At 39.8% G+C, this 22,297-nt stretch overlaps 1 protein-coding gene across 1 annotated transcript in view; it reads right to left on the bottom strand.

Annotated features, from left to right (window-relative positions):
• LOC104996892 (ran-binding protein 17-like) overlaps nucleotides 1-22,297 on the bottom strand; it is a 259,749-nt gene that overhangs the window by 39,221 nt on the left and 198,231 nt on the right. The window contains exons 10-11 of the mRNA XM_010851280.1: nucleotides 13,928-14,142; nucleotides 9,826-9,964 (exon numbers count right to left, since the gene is read on the bottom strand). Of these exons, the coding sequence (XP_010849582.1) occupies nucleotides 9,826-9,964; nucleotides 13,928-14,142 (354 nt within the window). The remainder of the gene's footprint in view (nucleotides 1-9,825; nucleotides 9,965-13,927; nucleotides 14,143-22,297) is intronic.

Raw genomic sequence — 22,297 nt, 5'->3', positions numbered from 1 at the left:
ATTCAATATCACAGTAATGCAAGCCTATGCCGCAAGAACTAATGCTGAAGAAGTTGAAGTTGAATGGTTCTATGAAGGCCTACAAGGCCTGTTAGAGCTAACACCAAAAAAAGGTGTCCTTTTCATCATCGGGGACTGGAACACAAAAGTAGTAAGTCAGGAAATACCTGGAGTAACACGCAAGTTTGGCCTTGGAGTACAAAATGAAGCAGGGCAAAAGCTAACAGAGTTTTGCCAAGAGAACGCACTGGTCATAGCAAACACCCCTTTCCCACAACACAAGAGACAACTCTACACAAGGACATCACCAGAAGGTCAATACCGAAATCAGACTGATTATATTCTTTGCAGCCGAAGATGGAGAAACTCTATACGGTCAGGAAAAACAAGACTGGGAGCTGATGGTGGCTCAGATCATGAACTCCTTATTGCAAAATTCAGACTTAAATTGAAGAAAGTAGGGAAAACCACACTAGACCATTCAGGTATTACCTAATCAAATCCCTTGTGATTATACAGTGGAAGTGACAGATAGACTCAAGGGATTAGATCTGATAGACAAAGTGCCTAAAGAACTATGGATGGAGGTTCGTGACATTGTACTGGAGGTGGTGATCAAGACATCTCCAAGAAAAAGAAATGCAAAAAGGCAAAATGGTTGTCTGAGGAGGCCTTACAAATAGCTGAGAAAAGAGGAGAAGTGAAAGGCAAAGGAGAAAAGGAAAGATATACCCATCTGAATGCAGAGTTCCAAAGAATAGCAAGGAGAGATAAGAAAGCCTTCCTAAGTGATTAACGCAAAGAAATGGAGGAAAACAATAAAATGGGAAAGACTAGAGATCTCTTCAAGAAAATTAGAGATACCAAGGGAACATTTCATGCAAAGATGGGCACAGTGAAGGACCAAAATGGTATGGACCTAACAGAAGCAGAACATTAAGATGAGGTGGCAAGAATACACAGAAGAACTGTACAAAAAAGATCTTCATGACCTAGCTAACCATGATGGTGTGATCACTCACCTAGAGCCAGACATCCAGGAATGTGAAGTCAAGTGGGCCTTAGAAAGCATCACTACGAACAAAGCTAGTGGAGAGGATGGAATTCCAGTTGAGCTATTTCAAATTCTAATGATGTTAAAATGTTACACTCAACATGCCAGCAAATTTGGAAAACTCAGCAGTGGCCACAGGACTGGAAAAGGTCAGTTTTCATTCCAATCCCAAAGAAATGCAATGCTAAAGAATGTTCAAACTACCACACGATTACATTCAAGTTACACGATAGCAAAGTAATGCTGAAAATTCTCCAAGTGAGGCTTCAACAATACGTGAACTGTGAACTTCCAGATGTTCAAGCTGGATTTAGAAAAGGCAGAGGAACCCGAGATCAAATTGCCAACATCCCCTGGATCACAGAAAAAGCAAGAGAGTTCCAGAAAAACATCTACTTCTGCTTTATTGACTATACCAAAACCTTTGATTGTGTGGATCAAAACAAACTGTGGAAAATTCAAGAGACAGGAATACCAGAGCACCTTACCTGCTTCCTGAGAAATCTGTATGCAGGTCAAGAAGCAACAGTTAGAACCAGACATGGAACAACAGATTTGTTCCAAATTGGGAAAGGAGTATGTCAAAGCTGTATACTGACACCCTGCTTACTTAAATTATATGCAGAGCACATCATGTGAAATGCTGGGCTGGATGAAGCACAAGCTGGAATCAAGATTTCCGGGAGAAATATCAATAACCTCAGATATGCAGATGATACCACCCTTATGGTAGAAAGTGAAGAGGAACTAAAGAGCCTTTTGATGAAAATGAAAGAGGAGAGTGAAAAAGTTGGCTTAAAACTCAACATTCAAAAAACTAAGATCATGGCATCTGGTCCCATCACTTCAAGGCAAATAGATGGGGAAGCAATGGAAACAGTAGACTTTCTTTTCTTTGGCTCCAAAATCACTGCAGATGATGACTGCAGCCATGAAATTAAAAGGTGCTTGCTCCTTGGAAGAAAAGCTATGACCAACCTAGAAAGCATATTAAAAAGCAGAGACATTACTTTGCCAACAAAGGTCCATCTAGTCAAAGCCATGGTTTTTCCAATAGTCAAGTATGAATGTGAGAGTTGGATCACAAATAAAGCTGAGCGCTGAAGAATTGATGCTTTTGAACTGTGGTACTGGAGAAGACTCTTGAGGGTCCCTTGGACAGCGGGGAGATCCAACCAGTCCATCCTAAAAGAAATCAGTTCTAAATATTCAATGGAAGGACTGATGCCGAAACGGAAATTCCAATACTTTGGCCATCTGATACAAAGAACTGATTCATTGGAAAAGACCCTGATGCTGGATTGAAGGCAGGAGGAGAAGGGGACGACAGAGGAGGAGATGGTTGGATGGCATCACCGACTCAATGGACATGAGTTTGAGTAAGCTCCGGGAGTTGGTGATGGACAGGGAAGTCTGGTGTGCTGCAGTCTATGGGGTTGCAAAAAGTTGGACACGATTGAGCAACTGAATTGAACTGAACTGAATAGTGGTGGTGGATGGGCAATTTAAAACAGGAAAAATATAATCACTTTTGTCATTTATCTTTCTCTCTTCCCATATGAGAGCTGGCCCCAAACTAAGAAAGCTAGTGAATGATTAAGAAAAAAATTTAATACCATGTCAAGCATTTTAGGCAAGTCACTATTCTATCACTGGTTCAACTGTTTTGTACCTCCCTCTCATTTTTCTCACTGAGGCTACAGTGGAACTGAAGTTTGCTTATAACTCAAATAATACCTGTAAATGTCTTTTTGAACATTTTTCACTGTTGGAAAAGAAGAAACACAAGTAATTACTTTCAACAGTCTAATCCTCTTTCTTGAAGACAGAGGGCACAATTCACCTGCCAAACTGTGACCTGTATCAGGCGGACCCAGCAGGGTGGTAAGGTGAAGAGGAATGGGTTTTAAAGACTCCTAGAGCAGGCAGTTACTAGTTGTATGACCTTAGGCAAGTTGTTTTACCTCTCTGGGCAGCAGCTTACTCATCTGTATAGTGAAAACAATATTACCTAATTAATTCATTCAATATATACTTATTGAGCACTTACTATATGTTAGTAACTGGGAAAAAAGTAGTGATCAACACAGTCAAGGAGGAAGCTTACAACAAATAGGAAATAAGGACAAACAATACTATTAACATCTCTGATCTAGTTTTAGTATGCAGAGTGCTTCTAAGAATGAAATGAATGAAGAACACATATGAAAATACTTATGACTGCATCATGTACAGAGTCCACATCTATGCTCAGTACATTCGTAAGTGGCAGCGCTGGAACTTAAATTCAAGTTCAGTATTCCCTCCGTTATGCCACTTTGTCAAGATTCCTTTGAGAGACTTGTTAAAATGCAGATTTCAGGCTGAAGATCACAGTTTGTGAGTACAACATAGCCATCTGCAAGTAATTCAAAACCTTCAAGTACTGCTATGAGATGAGATAAAAGAATGTTAAGACAAACTGTAATAAAAAAAGACAAGACTTCAGTTTCTGTCCATGAAGGATTAACTGCTATGAGAATTTTTTCCTTCTGCCATAAACAACTAGAAAACAGGACAAAATATATGAAACAACATTTTTCAATTACTGCACAAGAAGCAGTATAGGACTATTAAACCAGAGAGGAGGGAGACAAATGAGGTAATACCTACACAACTGCTCAAGCCTATTGCCCAAAGCAGCTTCCAGGCTGCTGGCCAGGAAAGGGGAACCCAAACAAAGCCAAGTGGTCTCAGTGAGTTGAATCTGGGGAGGCTGAGGCAGCTGGAACTTCTGCGACTGAGTATCAGAGAGTGGGAACTATGTGAGAAGAGAGCTCTGAAGATCTGTAGAGGAGTTCTCTCCAGTCTTTGAACAATGTAACAGAGACACATAACACGTGTAATTGGAGTTCCAGAAGGAATAGAGACAGAGAGAGAGGTAGACTGTAATTATTTGAATGCAAACTGATTACATCATTTGATGGTGTAGATTATAAACCTTAGAGTACCACTAAAAATTAAGAAGTATGGCTAATAAGCTCATAGGGGATATAGAATGGAGTCATAAAAAACATTTAATTAATCCAAACTAAAAGAAGGGAGGAAAAAGAGACAAAGCAAGAAAAAACAAATAGCAGTATTGTAGATTTAAACTCAAATATACTGGTAGTTATATTACATGTTAATGGCTGAAACACTTTATTAATAGAAGGCAGAGATAGTCAGATTTCATATAAAAATATGACCCAACTATATGCTATATGTTAGGCAAATATGTCCATATCCTAATCCCTGAAACTTGTGAATGTGTTAGGTTACACAGCAGAGAATAAAGTTGCAGATGGGTTAAGGTTGCTAGTCAGTTGAACTAAAAATAGGGGGATTATCCCCGATTATATGGGTAGCTGCTGCTGCTAAGTCACTTCAGTCGTGTCCGACTCTGTGGATCCCCACAGACGGCAGCCCACCAGGCCCCGCCGTCCCTGGGATTCTCCAGGCAAGAACACTGGAGTGGGTCACCATTTCTTCCTCCAATGCATGAAAGTGAAAAGTGAAAGTGAAGTCGCTCAGTCGTTAGCGATCCCATGGACTGCAGCCTACCAGGCTCCTCCATCCATGGGATTTTCCAGGCAAGAGTACTGGAGTGGGATGCCATTGCCTTCTCCCGATTATATGGGTAGGCCCAAGGTAATTCCAAGGGTCCTTGAAAGTGAAAGAGAGGCAGAAGACATCAGAATCAACTGGAGACGCACCTGTGGGAGAATGCTCAGATATTCAGTGCTGCTGGCTTTGCAGACGGAGGACAGGAGCCAGGACAAGGCATGCAGGCAATCTCTAGAGGCTGAAGAAGGCAGGAAACAGCTCTGCTGACACTTTGATTTTAGTCTGGTGAGACCCACACCAGATTTATGAAGTAAAGAACTACAGAACAAATTTATGTTGTTTTAAGTCATCAGGTTTGTAAAAAGGTGTTGCAACAGAAAATACCTCATGTCGATACCAACTTTAAATACAGAGACACACAGAAAGATTAAAAGTGAAATGATGGAAAAAGAGGCTAACTGTAATCAAAAGAATGCTGGAGAGGCTAGTAATACCAGACAAAGTAGATTTCTGAGGAAAGAATATTGCCAGAAATAAACCGTGTCATTTCATAAGGATAAAGGGGTAAATTAATCAAGGGGACATAACACTCCTAAATATATATACACGCACTTGATAACAGAGCTTCAAAATACTTCATACAAAAACTGATAGCAGTAAAAGGAGAAATGGACAAATTGATAATTATGGTTAGAGGCTTTACCACTTATCTTTTGGTAACTCAAAGGACAAGTAGAAAACAGACAAACAGACAAAAAAATAACCGGTAAAAATACAGAAAATGTGAACATTATCAAGCAATTAGATCTGACGGTTAGAGAACATTCTTCCCAACAACAATGGAATACACACCCATTTCAAGTGCTCCTGAAACATTCACTGTACTTTGGACCATAAAAAAGATCCAATAACAACAACTGAGTATATTCTATGACTAAAATAAAATTAAACTAGAATTAATAACAGAACTATCAGAAATTAAACAATGTGCTTCTAAGTAATACCTCATTGGTAAAAGAAGAAATCACTAGGGTAATTAGAAAATACTTTTAACTGAATAGAAAAAGTCCCCAAATAAATAAAAATTTTATGAGCGATAGCCACAGCAGTGCTTAAAGCACTAGATCTGTATATGAGAAAAGAAAAAAGGTCTAAGATCAGCAATGTAAGCTTCTACTTGAAAAACTAGAAAAGGAAAAGTAAATAAACTGAAGGAAGGAAATTATAAAGATCATACATGAAGTCAATGAAATAAAAAACAGAACAATAGAGAAATCAGTGAAAAATGAAAACTGGTTCTCTGTACAAAATTAATAAACCTAGAGCCAGTATTCCCAAGAAAAAAAACACACAGATTGCCAATGTTAGGGATTAAAGAGGGAACATTACTAGAGATCTTACAGAAATCAAACTGTATAACAAGAGGATGGTGGTGGTAGTTTAGTCACTAAGTCATGTCCTACTCTTGCAACCCCAGGGACTGTAGCCTGACAGACTACTCCGTCCATGGGATTTCCCAGGCAAGACTACTGGATTGGGTTGCCATTTCCTTCTCTAGGGTGTCTTTCCCACCCAGGGATTGATCTGTCTCCTGCATTGCAGGCGGATTCTTTACCACTGAGCCACCACGGAAGCCATAACAAGAGGGTAACATGAACAATTTTATGCCAATAATGTCAGATAAACTTCAGATGAAATGAATAATTTCCCTTAAAGATATAGGTATCAAATGCTACTCAAGATATAATAGGAGACTGGAATAGTCCTATATCCATTAAAGAAATTTAATTTATAGTTAAAAACCTTCTAACAAAGAAAAATCTAGGGCTAGTGCTTTCAGTAGGGAATTCTATTAAACATTTAAGGAAGAACTGATAACAATTCTACACAAACTCTTTAAGAAAATGAGAGGAGGGGACATTTCTCAATTCATTTCTGAGAGCCCTATATCAATACCAAAACAAGGCAAAGATACGAGAAGAACAGAAAATTATTAACGAAGAACTACAGAAGAATCCATCATAGCTGTCGTGAACCTATTATAGATGTAAAAATATGTATCTAAATTTTAGAAAGTTTTATCTATTAATTTATAAGCAGGACAATATGTCGTAACCCAGTGTGGAATGCAAGGTTGCTTTAACATTCAAATACCCATCAATATGATGGCTAATACCATGCAATGTATTAACAGACACAACGAAAACCCTAAGATTGTCTTAGTATACGCAGGAAAAATGTGATAAAATTCAACACCCATTCATGGTAATACTCTCAGAAAACTACAAAAGAAAGACATTTTCCTAACAAGATAAAGAAGCTCTACAAAAAAACCTAGTAAATGAAGTAAAAGTCTCTCAGTCTTGTCTGACTCTTTGTGGCCCCATGGACTGTATAGTCTATGGAATTCTCCAGGCCAGAAAGCTGGAGTGGGAAGCTGTTCCCTTCTCCAGGGGATCTTCCCACTCAGGAATCGAACCCAGGTCTCCCACACCACAAGTGAATTCTTTACCAGCTGAGCCACAAGGGAAGCCCAAGAATACTGGAGTGGGTAGCCTATCCCTTCTCCAGCGGATCTGCCTGTCCCAGGAATCGAACCTAGAGCTAGCTAATCTTATACTGAATGGTGAAATAATATATCTTTCTCCATAACATTGAAGACGAGGGAAAAGTGCTACCATCACTTCCATTCAACATTTTACTATAGGCTCTAGCCAGTGTAATAAGGTATGAAGAAAAGCCATACAGATTCAAAGAGGTAAAACTATCTTTATTTGCAGACATAACTATGTAGAAAGACACATCTATCATGAAGAAATCGTAACAGATGCTACCAGAATTAATAAGTCAGTTTAGCAAGGTTACAGAGTACATGGTCAACATATAAAGAAATCAACTGCAATTCTACATGGTAGCAAAAACAACAGATATTGAAATCAATACCATTTACAAAAGCATAAAAACATAAAATACTTAGTTGGATAAGACTTAATATTCAAAACTTCAAAAATGCTGTTGAGAAAATATAAAGAAGATCCAAATAAATGGAAAGATATGCCATTTTCAAGAACTGAACACTCAATATTGCTAAGACGTCAGTTCTCCCCAAATTGGGCTACAGATTCAATGTAACCCAATAAAAATTCTCCTGCTCATTTTTTAATCTAACAAGAGAAATTGACAAGTTGACTCTAATATTTATTAAAAAAAAAAAAAGGCAAAGGCCAGAATAGTCAAGACAATTTATAATGAAAAAAAAAAAAAAATTAGAAGGCCACACTATCTGATTTTGAGACTTACTATAAAATTAGGATAGTACAGAAATGGCACAAAGTAGTCTAATAGATAAAGAATGTTCTTCAACAATGTGCTAGAACAATTGAATATCCATGTTAAAAAAAGAATTCTAGCTTTTACCTCATAATAGTGAGTAAAAGTTGCTTAGTCGCGTCCAATTCTTTGTGACTGCAAGAATTAATACAATCCATGGAATTCTCCAGGCCAGAATACTGGAGTGGGTAGCCTTTCCGTTCTCCAGGGGATCTTCCCAACCCAGGGATTGAACCCAGGTCTCCCGCATTGCAGGCGGATTCTTTACCAGCTGAGCCACAAGGGAAGCCTCTTATAATATGATGTACAAAAATAAATTGGATGGAACATAGACCTAAACATAAAAGCTAAAACTATAAAACTTTTAGAAGAAAACACAGAAAAAAACCTTTATGGCCTCAGGTTAATAAGCAAAGATTTCTTAGGATAGGACACAAAAGACATGATCTCTAACAGAAAAAAATAATTGGACTTCCTCAAAATTGAAAACTTTTACTCTTCAGAAGATACTGTTAAGAAAATAAAAAAAGACAAGACAAAGTTGAAAAAATATTTGCAAATCATGTATTTGAGAAAAGGTTTGTATCCACAATATATAACAAACACTTTCAAGATAAAATAACTCAGAAAAACTGGGTAGAAGATTGGAACAACTACTTTACCAAGAAGACAGATAAATGGCAAATAAGCATGAAAAGATGCCCAAATTAACATCCATTAGTGAGATGCAAAATAAAAACACAAAGAGAGTCCACTTCATGCCCATTAAAATGACTGATAATCGGGACTTCCTTGGCAGTCCAGTGGTTAAGAATCTGCCTTGCAATGCAGGGAACGTGGGTTCAATCCCTGGTTGGGGAACGAAGTTCCTACATGCCATGGAGCAGCTAAGCCCAAGTGCCTCAACTACTTGAGACTGAGCAGGGAAACTACAATGAAAGATCTTGCATGAAACAAAAATGATAGCTCTTGCATGCCGTGTCTAAGATCCAAAGCAGCCTCTGTCTCCTACCCCCCAAAAGACTGAAAATAGCAAGTGTTAGGGAAAGTAGAGGGCAACTGGAGCCCTTATACATTGCTGCAGGGAGCAAAATGGTACAGTCACTTTGGAATAGTTTGGTAGATTTCAACAATGTTAAATATACATCTAGCATACAACCCAGAAATTTCACTTTGGTATTTACTCAAGAGAAATATTTGTCCATAGAAAGACTTGTGCGTGAATGTTCATAGTAGCATTATCAAAACAACCAAATAATGGAAACAACCCAAATGTTATCAGTTGGTGAAAATATATTAACAAATTAACAAATGTGGTAACGTATACCATGGAATAATACTGAGCAACAGAAAGATAAAAACTGATTCGCAAAATAAGGCATTATGCTAAATGGAAGCAGCCAGACACAAAGGACTGTATGTTACATGATTCCACTTATATGAAATTCTGGAAAAAGCAAACTACAGTGAGAGAAAGTAGACAGTAGTTGCTTGGGGCTGGAACTAGGGGGAGGGATTGATTAGAAGGGGTCATGAGGGAGCTTTTGTGGTGATGAAAATGTTCTGTATCTTGGCTGTGGTGGTTCATGACTATGTATAGACATTTGTCAAGATGCACTGAACTGTTCATTTAAAATCAATAATTTTTACATTGTGTAAATTGTACTTTAATAAAGCTGATTAAAAATGAACTGTACATCAAAATATGAAAAAGGGTATTTTCTGTCTTTTAAGTAATAGTTACAATCTTTCACTTTGGTTAAACAGTCTTCCCCCATGATCATCTCAAAAGCACCTACTCTAAGAGACCACAACCAAATTCTTCCTCTGAAAACAATGCTCTCTCTGATACTCACCAAGAGCAGTGAGTCCCTCTGAGATGGATGTGAGGACATACAGGAGTACAGGAGGATCTAAGCTGGTGATGAAGCTCATGTGGTCCTGGGTGAGACATTCTAAGAGTGGATAATACGACTGGCTCAGTTTCCGATATTGCTATAATAGAAATACTAAATGTCAAGCCACAGGGAAGCAAAAGACATGCTATAGTCAGTGAAAACTGACATGTATAAGACTGGAAATTGTGACCTTATTTACATATAAATATATAAATAAACACAAACATAAAGATATATAAAATAATTAGGTTGGTGCAAACATAATTGCAGTTTCAGACTGTGAATTTTAAATAATTATGAAAATGAAAGTGTGAAACTGTTAGTCGCCCAATCATGTCTGACTCTTTGTAATCCCGTGGACTGCAGTCCGCCAGGCTTCTCTGTCCATGGGATTCTCCAGGCAAGAATGCTGGAGTGGGTTGCCATGCCCTTCTTCAGGGGATCTTCCCGACCCAGGGATCGAACCCAGGTCTCCAGCATTGCCGGTAGACTCTTTACCATTTGAGCTAGCCAGGAAGCCTGGGTATAAATCATTTTAAACTAGGCTCAAATGCATTTTTTAAAATCAAAATAGGAACCATTACAATCAACACATTTTTGCCAATGAGAAATAAGTTTGTTTATTCCTGCAGCATAAAAATCCACGCTTTGGGATTCGATGAACTCATGAAAAGCATTTTCTGCTTCCCGCTGGTTGTGGAAGCATTTTCCCTGAACAAAGTCGATATGCTTGAAGACGTGGTGGTCAGTTGGTGAGAGGTCAGGTGAATATGGCAGACGAGGCAAAACTTCACAGCCCAATTCATTCCATCTTTGAAGCATCGGTCGTGCGATATGCAGTCGGGCGTTGTTGTTGAAAAGAACTGGGCCTTTTCTGTTGATCAATGCTGGCTGCAGGCACTGCAGTTTTTGATGCATCTCTTCAATTTGCTGAGCATACTTCTCAGATGTAATGGTTTCACAGGGATTCAGAAAGCTGGAGTAAGATCAGACCGGCAGCGGACCATCAGTGACCATGACCTTTTTTTGGGTTCAAGTTTGGCTTTGGGAAGTGCTTTAGAGCTTCTTCTTGGTCCGACCACTGAGCTGGCCATCTTCAATTGTATAAAATCCACTTTTCATCACAAGTCACAATCTGATTGAGAAATGGCTCGTTGTTGTTGTTGCGGAGAATAAGAGAAGACGCCACTTCAAAGCGACAGTTTTTAAAATTTTTGGTCAGCTTATGAAACATGTATTTATCAACCTTTTTCACCTTTCCAATTTGCTTCAAATGCCAAATGACTAGAATGGTCGACATTGAGTTCTTCAGCAACTTCTTGTGCAGTTGTAAGAGGACCAGTTTCAATGCCGGCTCTCAGTTGGTCATTGTCAACTTCCAATAGCCAGCTACTGTGCTCATTTTCAAGGCTCTCATCGTCTCCTTTGCAAAACTTCTTGAGCCACTACTGCACTGTACTGTGTGCTGTGCCTAGTCACTCAGTTGTGTCTGACTCTGTGCAACTCCATGGATTGTAGCCCGTCAGGCTCCTCTGTCCATGGGGATGCTCTAGGCCAGAACACTGGAGTGGGTTGCCATGCCCTCCTCCAGGGGATCTTCCCAATCCAGGGATTGAACCCAGGTGTCCCACGCCGCAGGTGGATTCTTTACTGTCTCAGCCGCCAGGGAAGCCTGACTGCAATGTTCATTAGCAGTTTCTGGGCCAAATGTGTTGTTGTTATGAGCTGTGTCTGCCGTTTTACAACACATTAGAACTCAAATAAGAAAATTACTCGAATTTGCTTTTTAATATAATTTCCCTAGTCTAAAATAAATATAAAATAAACAGCAAGTAATAAGTCATTAGCAAAAAATATAAAGTGATAAATGTGTATTAAAACGATGTATAACATAACCACATTTATTTAAGAATGTATGGCAAATTCAAAGTGCAAATGGCAAAGTTCAACAGTGCAAAACCACAATTTCTTTTGCACCAACCTAACATGGAACAAATGACGTAATGATTCTCAATTCAGTATTTAAAGGAATTCTAATAAAAATATCTTGATCTCTAGAGTCCTAATTTGAAGCTATAGTATAGCATAGTACGTAATTTCAATTTGCCTTATATGGTTAACAGTTAAGCGCAAGCAACACTGTTGTAGTATGGAATTTAGAAGACTGAATTATTTTTCTGGGTTGGAATAATATAACACAGAACAGTGCTTAACAGGGGCTAGGGAACCTTTTTTTTAACACAAAGAAATCTGCTGTTATAATAGGATTTGGTATCATCATCTGCTGTATTCACACAATGTCAACCCATATAACTAAATCATAACTGGGTAAATGGCTTAATATTTACCATACACAACAGGCAAAGATAAGTGCATGAGAAATACACCTGGAAAACCTCAAATGAAACTCAAACCAGTATCAAAGAAGCACAACACTCATAAGAGAAATAAACCATAGCAATATTTATTAAAGTGAGATTAAGACTACCTCCATAAAAATCACATAGGGGTGCTTGTTAAAAACACAGTTTTCTGATCCCCAGATCAGACTTAACAAAATGAAAACCTCTGGAATGAGGTCCTGAAAAGGGCATTTAAGAAGTATATTCTAAGGGAGTCCTCTGCATCCTCAATTTTGAAATTACTGAGATAAAGCTTTGCTTGTCTACTAGAAAAAAGATCAGAGAAAATCCTGGAGCCATATCAGGTTTGCTTCTTCTTTTTTTTTTTTGGTGGGCTTCAAGTGCTAAATGAAGAGTTCCCTCAATGAGGCTGTAGCACATGGCTGATCTGACTCAAGTGTCTATTCCACAATTTCTGTTGCACAGGCAGCCTTCAATGAGCATTCCATTCTACTGCAAAGAGGCTGGACACCTTTGGCTCAAGATGCATTTTTTTGTTTGGTTTTTGGGTTTTTTGGGCCATGCTGTGTTACTTACAGGATCTTAGTTCCTTGACTAGGGACTGAACCTGGGTCCTTGGCAGTAAAACTGCAGAGTCCTAATCACTGAACTGCTAGGGAATTCCCAAGATGTGGTTTTATGAAGACTAGCTTAGAAAGGTGGAAGAGGGTACCACTAGTCCATTAGAATGTCAAGAAGCATTTCTTGTACAGGCTGACTAACGCAGGCCCCGGATCTCGTAGTCTTGGGCAGGTGGGAAAGCCTGAAGCATTTCTTGTACAGGCTGACTAATGCAGGCCCCGGATCTCGTAGTCTGGGGCAGGTGGGAAGCCTGAGCGTAAGTTTGGCTGTGCTACTGAAGCAACTACTGCAACCACGCTGGGCATATATTAGCTTTTGTGTAATCAGGCAGAGAGATTTAAAAAAAAAAACGTCTGATAACGACACAGCTCAGTGGAGGAGCCTGGAAATTTGAATTCCAGCAAGCACCCCAGGTGATTCTGATGGGCTTCAAAGTTTGAAAACTACTGACATAAATCACTAAAACTAGACAGTAGGGTAGAAAAGGGACCTAGAGATCACTTTGTTTAATTTACTCGTTTTAGAGGTGAGGAAATTGAAGCCTGGAGAAATAGAGAAGGTGATTTATTCGAGGTAAATGGCCAGTGAGTGGCAGAGTTGAGACTATATACCAGGTTGCTCAACTTCTAGTTCAGCACTCTGTCCACCATATCAGAGTGTTAAGGGAAAGGAAAGCCAAACAGCATGGGAAGCAGACAGAGTAGAAGTGAAGGAAGGAGAAGATCCTGAAGTCATCCTGCATTTCTGCCCCAGGAAACACAGACCTTTTCTGAATTGTGAGCACAGTTGTAAGCAGTTAGTTGAAATTGCTAATTACACTTTCTGTAGACACAGAACTCGGAACACTCTGGATGACCAATTTGTCAGAAGATGCAGTTTTCAAAGCTACACATTTAATTATATAAAGACAGCCACTAAAGTTGTTCTAATTCTGTAAGCTAAATTAAATGCTGTCCTAAAACATAAAATGATCTAGTGCTGTTCTAACTTCTCGGGCTTCACTGTAACAATTCTAAGCCTGTGGTGGTGTGACTTCACATTTCATACAAAGACTCCCATGATATAGGATTGCTTACGAGCAAGTCACTGTGGGACACCGACAGCAGCATTTTGACAAAGGCTTGGAGTACATTGTCAAAGTGGTTGTCCCCATACAACTTGAAGACGCCAAAGCTGACATAATTTCCACACAAGGCAGATTTGAGAGCTGAATAGCAGATGGAGATGCCCTTGAGTTTCATTGGATAAATCTGATCTTTTGAGAGGCTCCCAAGGGACAGGATCTGAGTCCCTGTTTCAGGGTAAAAGCAGAATGAGAAAGTGGCATAAGCAGATGTAATTCAAAGCAGTTACGAGGCACATGATCGACATTTTCACTTTATTGCTATTGTTCATTTTCCCCTACTGTTGTTCCAAGAGTCACACCATCATATAATGAAAAATATAAATACACAAGGCAGTTTATATGGGAAGTACAAATGGCCCAGTGAAAATCAATCAAAGGTACTGGAGAAGTTTGATATTTTTGTCTGGATGGTGATTACACGAATATATATGTAGATACATGAAAACTCATTGAGTTGTACTAAAGATTAGTTTATATACTTTAATATTTGCATTATCTCTTCTTCAATAAGAAGTGAAAAAAAGTAGGAATAAATAACCAACTAAATCAAGAAAAGATAACTTAGATACATAAGTTACTCTAAATTGTGGGGTGAATTTTCGCATTTTCACCTTTTTCACATGAACTTGATACTGAGCTACTTTACTTTTTGGAGGATCACAGGTTTGGTACATGAAGTAAATGAAATAAGACACACAAGTTCTTGGCATAGTACACAATAAATGTTACTTCCCTTTTCTCCTTAGATCCTTTTTCAGAAGACCTAAAGAGATGGTCATTTAAAAACTGTACTTAAATTCTATGTTTGACCATCAAAAACAAAGTAATGTTTATATAATCACCTTACAGTTTTTTTCTAGTTAGCATTTACAACCACAATTTCTCTTTCTGAAATGTGTGCTAGTAAGGCACATTACTAGACAATATCCAAGAATGCTTTGTAAAAAATTATAAAGTCATATATGTTTCTTAGCTCTGCTTTTTCCTGTTCAAGTAAGTAACACTTCTAAAATTGAAACTAAATTCAATTTACAAAATTTAGAGGCATACTGTTGTGGTTCTGTACTGTGTCTATTGGGCTAAATAAGAATTAAGTTTCCCAGAACTCATTTCCCTGTACAGTTGTGGCCTAGAATTGAGCAAAAGAGAAATCTATATGAGATTTGGAAGATGAAAGTGAGGTAGCAGCTAGGACTTTCTGAAGGTTGTGTGATTAGAGGCTGTGAGAACAAGACGCAGAAATGCCTTTGGGTTTTAGTTTGTCCCTGCTTTTCCTGCTCTGTGTGAAGCACTGCAAGCCCTGCTGACCAATGACCCCAAGCCCACCACGTGCTTGGCAGTAAACGTGCAGAGCGGCAGCCACACAGAAGCAACAGCCTTCCATTGCGTCCACACCACTACACCAGTCCCCCTCACTCCGCTGTCTTTCATGGTCTCACCCTAGCAGCTGGGTGTCTCCAGCTTTTAGATATCCTTGCCAGCTCCAACTTGTCCACCATGCCATTATTTCAGGAGGCCTGATTAGTGATTTTTCTCCTGAACTTCCAACTCGCCCCTTGGAGGTCCATTTTGCCATCTTTGCCCAAGATAGTACAACGCCTAATTCCTAAAATAAACTCCCTATTCCATCAGTGTCACAGTGTCTGCTTTTCCCTGTTTGAATCTCAACTGATACGAATATTATGAAAACTGTATGCTTACTAAGAGGTTAAGAAGGACCAATCATTCTAGCAGAGTAAGAAACAGGACCAGGCCAAGGTGAAGGTTTCCTGCCCTTTATCTGCCTTTCTGAAACAGTTTCATACACTTTTTTTTTCTTTTTCTTTCTATGAATCCTTGGAAGCCCAGTGGCTTTGCTTATAATTTATACATTTGAATGATACCACCACTGTGTTGGCTGAAGCATATCTTGGAATTTACTCCATACCACATTCTGTACCCTCTCTCATGATCTCATCCTAACTTCTCTTAGAAAGATATGGTAAGTTTTAACTCAATATGATAGTATTTCCTTAATAGCTACTGGTGGGAGAATAGATTTGTAAACAAATAATTTCATACAATGTGACAAACACTATCAGAGACATATGTCAAGATTTTATGGGAATAGAAGAGACTGGCTTTGCTTGGACACGACAGCAGGGTGGGTAAGGCTTCACAGAACAGGTTGCTTCCCAGTGACCAATCACAACCTCTCAGATGGACTTGAGGGAGAGAAGAGTATTCCAGAGATTATGTGCATGGGCATGAAGGCCTTTAAAAGCAGGGAGCTGCAGGAGAGGGCAGTTCTCAACCACTGGTTTACTACCTTCGCCTCCAATTCAATCTAAATCAACATACACATTCCCTGTCCCCTTCCCTTTCCCAGGAAAGAAAAGCACTGCTTGCATGTGATGGAAAAAGCTGGATAATCTGGTGGTAGTGGTGGTTTACACATTTTGAGTTAAGGAGGCTAGGGCCAAACAGAGAAAAGTAGGCCATCTTCTGGGGACTTCCTATGCTGAGGTCCTTATGGGGAAAGTAAAGATCCTATTTTCTTCAGCGCAAGATGGAATAGGCAGACTAAGAACTGTGTTGGGAGAAAATTTTTGATTCTAAAAGACTGGATAACCTATAATCAAGAAGGATTAATTATTTAGAATCACAACTTTTATCTTGTATTAAAGTTGCAATCTGGCATACATGTCTTTCGGACTATTTCAGACACACCTGTGTGAACTAAAACAGTAACTAGCATACCATTATGACCTTGAAAAAGTAGAATGAGTAATACTTTTGAAAGAGGAAACTATATTTCATCATGCTCCAGTGGTTCTGCATTCCATGGTGGCTATAAATGACTATGGAAGAGAAGGCATGTCCACATCATTTATTCACCCCATCAGCGTTATTCAATTTATATTATTCAACAATCCTTACTGAAATTGGAGTCTCTGCCCTCAAAAAGCTTAAAATCTAGCAGTTAGACTCACACTGCTCTAAACAAAAGTGATCACGTGCAGATTTTGTTTTAATGTTCCTCTATAGGTATGACAAACCTCTTTGCCTTCCCTATTCCACCCCACGCCTATAAAGTCCCATCTCCTTCCTTCCTAAGAGGGAGGTCTTTATTGCACTGATGGACTGCTGGGTGACGAAGGCAGCCACTGAAGCCAGTAACAGTCGCCACTTGTAAAAAAGAAATGATACACTTTCTGTAATGAAATTAGAGACTTCCGAAGTTTAGAATCAAAAGGGAAACCTTTAACTGTTTCCCACTGACCATATCTGTCATAACTGGGAGCAGTTACAATAACAGCACTTATAACTCACAAGGCTCTTATGTGGAGTGAAGGAGACAGCATATATAAAATGCTTACCCCAGTAACCGGCACAGTGCTCATGTAAACTATAGCCAGACACAGTAGTAAGGGCTCTTTTCTCTCTCCAGTCTACTAGCCTGTTAGGTCAGACATGGGGAGCTAAGGCCTGAAAAAGAGGAGGCGGTAAAGCTGAGTGTGTCTGGTGTAGAATAATGTCACTTGCTTCTAATACATAATTCAAAGTAAGGACAATTCTATGTATTTGACCACATTCCCTCTATTCCTTCAAACAGAACTGGCTGTAGGGTATCACAGTGTGGATCTTTGGCCCACACTCTACCATTTCTCTGTGCCCTCAGAAGAACACAATGTAAAACACTATTCATTTGACTGCATCAGGTCTTGGCTGTGGGACACGCACGGCAGCTCTTCATTCTGTCATCAGGCTTCTATCTAGTTACTGCTTTCGGGCTCAGTAGTAGTGGCGCAGGCTCAGGAGTTGTGGCGCAGGCTCGGTAGTTGTGGTACGGGCTCAGGAGTTGTGGCGCGGGCTCTCTAGCTGCAGTGCAGGCTCAGGAGTTGCGCTGCAGGCTCTCTAGTTGCGGTGCGGGCTCAGGAGTTGCGGTGCAGGCTCAGGAGTTGTGGTGTGGGCTCTCTAGTTGTGGCGTGGGCTCTCTAGTTGCGGTGCAGGCTCAGGAGCTGCAGTGCGGGCTCTCTAGTTGCGGTGCAGGCTCAGGAGTTGCGGTGTGGGCTCTCTAGTTGCGGTGCGGACTCTCTACTTGCGGTGCAGGCTCAGGAGTTGCGGTGTGGGCTCTCTAGTTGCGGTGCGGGCTCTGTAGTTGTGGTGCAGGCTCAGGAGTTGCAGTGCAGGCTCAGGAGTTGTGGCGCGGGCTCAGTAGTTGTGCTGCGGGCTCAGGAGTTGTGGCGCGGGCTCTCTAGTTGATGTGTGGGCTCTCTAGTTGCGGTGCGGGCTCAGTAGTTGTGGTGTGGGCTCAGTGGTAGAGGCATATGGGCTTAGTTGCCCTGTGGCATGTGGGATCTTAGTTCCCCAATCAGAGATCAAATCTGCATCGCCTGTGTTGGAAGGCAGATTCTTAACCACTGGACTACTACAGAAGTCCCAATAATAGTTTTAAAAAAAGGTGCAAGGGCTAAGATATATGGTAGTTGTATCTTATACCAGGAAGAACTAACAGTATGAACAATGTTACTTCCTGGTTTATAAAGCAATCTGTTACACTGATTTACTTTTTATTTTTCCCCTTTAATCTCTAAAATTTTAAAGTTAATTTGATACTTAGCTGACAGCTCTATAGGTTGAATGTCTTCATTTAGCATCAGAACAGTTATGTGAGCAAGCTTGCTGACATTATTTCATGTCGCTCAACCCACTCTGTCTCTGCAAACCAGCCAAATCCCCTGGATATAAGTGGTTTGAGAGAGAAACGAGCTGTGGATATGGAAAGGAATATAGTATTTCCCTTTCAGGTTGAAAAAGATTAAAACAATGCAGCATTGATAAGCATGTGGGAAATTAAGAAAATTGTTGGGAATGTGAATTAGTATAACCACTGTAGAGGGCCATTTGGTTAAATTTATTAAAACTGTGTAAATCCACTTTTGGGAATACATTCCAAAACGAATGTTCACTACCATATCTCACCATCTCCTAGCATTTGCACTTATGCACAGTCTCTGTGAAAGCCAGCTTCTCAATCTGTTGAACTAGCTCCCCTCTCCTTTTATGGGCTTGAGACAAAGCACAGCAATTCCCCCTTTCTCTCCTATGCAGTCTTTCTTTTTTGAAACAAAACCTTCTCTTGGCCCTACTTCCCTGCTTGATATTACTTCCTTCTGTTAATGAAACTCCTTAAAAGAATTGTTTCTTCTTAAAAGAACTGTGTCTTCAGTTTTCCTCTTTTACACCTTCTCCTCTAAAAGTGCTCTTTTCAAGGTTCCTAATAACCTTTTCCCTAAGTGTAATGATCAACTCTTAGTCCTCACCTTCTTCAATTCACTGGCAGCTTTTGACACAGCTGACTAGACACACTCTCTCCTGATTATTCTCTTACTTCAGTACCTGCTCATTCTCTCCTTTGCTGGTTCCTTCTCTTCTCCCTTCCCTCCTAACACAGAATACTCTAAAACTTAAACCTAAATCTTTTATATTTAAATCCACACCCCATGCCCTGGCGAACCTCTCCTGTTTTGCAGCTTTAAATCCCACCTAGAGAGTTAATGACTCCCATATTTGTTTTTCTAGACCAGACCTCTTCTGATCCTCAGACTTGTATATCCGACTCTGTATTCAACACTTCCACCTGCATGTCTAAATCAACATTTCAAGCTCAATGAAGTCAAAAGGGAACTTCTGATTTCCCCCTCGTACCCAGTTTTGGCCTTTACTCTCAGTTAATGGTAACTTCATCCTTCCAGTTGTTTATGACAAAATCCCTTGTCATAAACATATTATGACAAAAATATCCAATCCATCAAGAAATTTGGTTTTACTTTCAGATATATACAGAATCCAACCACTTTTCACTACTCCCACTGCTATCACCGTGGTCAAAGCGAATATAAAATCATGTCAGCCCTCTGCTCAAAACATTCTAAAGTCCTTCTCTTTCACTTGGATTTAAAGTCCTGATAATGTCTACAGGATATGGCATTACATGACATTGCTTTTGTTATTACTCTCTCTCGTTCACTCTGTTCCAGCTACCGATATTCTGTTATTCAGACATGCCAGATACACTTCTGCCTCAGGACCCTAAAACTTGGTGTTCCTTCAGCCTAGAACACTCTTCCCTGAGATAGCTGCATAATTAACCCCCTCACTGACTGCAAGTCTTGGCTCAAATGTCATTTTTTCAAATGATGCCTATTTTGATCACTGTACTTAATATTGCAACATGTTTCCCAATCCCTAGCACTTCTAACACTTTCTTTGCTTTCTTCTTCTTTTTTTTTTTTCCATAGCACTTACTACTTTCTGACATACTATTTTTTTTTTCAGTTTTACTCACTGAGTCTCAACCATACCCGCTACTCTCAATACGTATACTTACTGAATAGTGATGCTCACGAAGCTGAAGGTACACAGTTGCTTGCTAGTGCATGATAGTGAAAGATTGCATGTTTATAAAAATTACATTTACCAAAAGGTGAGTAGTTAAATAAATTATAGTATGACCATAAGATGGAATACTTTGCAGCTATTTTAAAAGGCAGAAAAAATAATGAAAAACCGAAGGAAAAAAGAGATATGGTAGATTTTATATATATGTTAGTATGAAGTAATGGCCATCATATAAGTAAAAAATAGCAAATTACAGATTAGCAAGTACACTATAATAGCACTTCTGGAATAATACATGTATATGTACACATAAAAAGTATGCAAGACTGCACACTAAATTGTTAAAAGAGTTTGAGTGATGAGATAATCAGGAATTTTCACTTTCTACTTCATACAGCAATTCTGAGATCCTTCATTTTAGTAATAGACTATTTTAATATTTTACATTTATATGCTTTTATAAAAGCTATCACCTGCTTGAAATGCCCTCCTCAAACTTCTGGGCACTATTCCTATTTCCTTGTCTGGCCCCTCAGTTTGAGTTAGAAACTTCTGGGCTCCCACAGCACTCTGTATGCTTCTTAAGCATGAAAGTGAACACAGTCCGTTATAATCCTTTATGGACTTGACTGAATCCACCGTTGGACTCAACTAGGAGAAGAATCAGTAAGGGTCTTTTTTGTGTATGTCTTCCTCTCTAATTCTCACAATATCAAACATATAGTAAACGCTTGATAAACATTAGCAGCATGGCTGAAAGATCTATTGAACTCTAAGTACTTGTTTGGAGAGCACCCTTACTTATTTAACAACTTGCTTAGCATTTTTTGCTTGTGTGCTGCTGCTGTTGCTGCTGCTAAGTCGCTTCAGTCGTGTCCAACTCTGTGCGACCACAGAGATGGCAGCCCACCAGGCTCCCCCGTCCCTGGGATTCTTCAGGCAAGAACACTGGAGTGGGTTGCCATTTCTTTCTCCAATGCATGAAAGTGAAAAGTGAAAGTGAAGTCGTTCAGTCGTGTCCGACTCTTTGCGATCCCATGGACTGCAGCCTACCAGGCTCCTCCGCCCATGGGATTTGTCAGGCAAGAGTACTGGAGTAGGTTGCCATTGCCTTCTCCTTGCTTGTGTCCAGGAGTGGCCAAGTCCAACACACGTGGATTCACTGTGAAATGTACTCCTCAAGGCCTGGCACCCTCAGGGTACTGATCATTCCATCTCCTTCATAAAATTTTGGTGAGCTTATTACTCTACTACTCTGTTGTTCTATGTCCCTGACCATGATTCTGAGAGAACGTAAGGTTATATCCATGTTCCTGGATTATCTGTTTTTCAGAACTGTTATTTCCTGGTAACATTTTATCAAGTCTCTAATTATTTCAAGGCCAATACATCCTTCAGCTAAATTTTTATAATCATTTAAACATAAATATTGGAGAAGGCAATGGCAATCCACTCCAGTACTCTTGCCTGGAAAATCCCATGGACGGAGGAGCCTGGTAGGCTGCAGTCCATGGGGTCGTGAAGAGTCGGGCACGACTGAGCGACTTCACTTTCACGCATTGGAGAAGGAAATGGCAACCCACTCCAGTGCTCTTGCCTGGAAAATCCCATGGATGGAGGAGCCTGGTAGGCTGCAGTCCATGGGGTTGAGAAGAGTCGGGCACGACTGAGCGACTTCACTTTCACGCATTGGAGAAGGAAATGGCAACCCACTCCAGTGTTCTTGCCTGGAGAATCCCAGGGATGGGGGAGCCTGGTGGGCTGCCGTCTCTGGGGTCGAATGGAGTCGGACACGACTGAAGCGACTTAGCAGCAGCAGCAAACATAAATATAAGTCATAACCCTTCTAGTAGTACATACCAGTAATTTTCAAGCTCTTTTTATCAAAAAGTATCTTTAAGCAGGTGACTCCTATTGCAAATAAGTCTAGTGTAAC

This window comes from Bison bison, unplaced genomic scaffold, assembly GCF_000754665.1.
Source record: "Bison bison bison isolate TAMUID 2011002044 unplaced genomic scaffold, Bison_UMD1.0 scf7180017864301, whole genome shotgun sequence".
NCBI classification, from domain to species: domain Eukaryota; kingdom Metazoa; phylum Chordata; class Mammalia; order Artiodactyla; family Bovidae; genus Bison; species Bison bison.
Note: the sequence above shows the minus strand (reverse complement) of the source record. Positions and strands in the feature narration are given on the sequence as shown.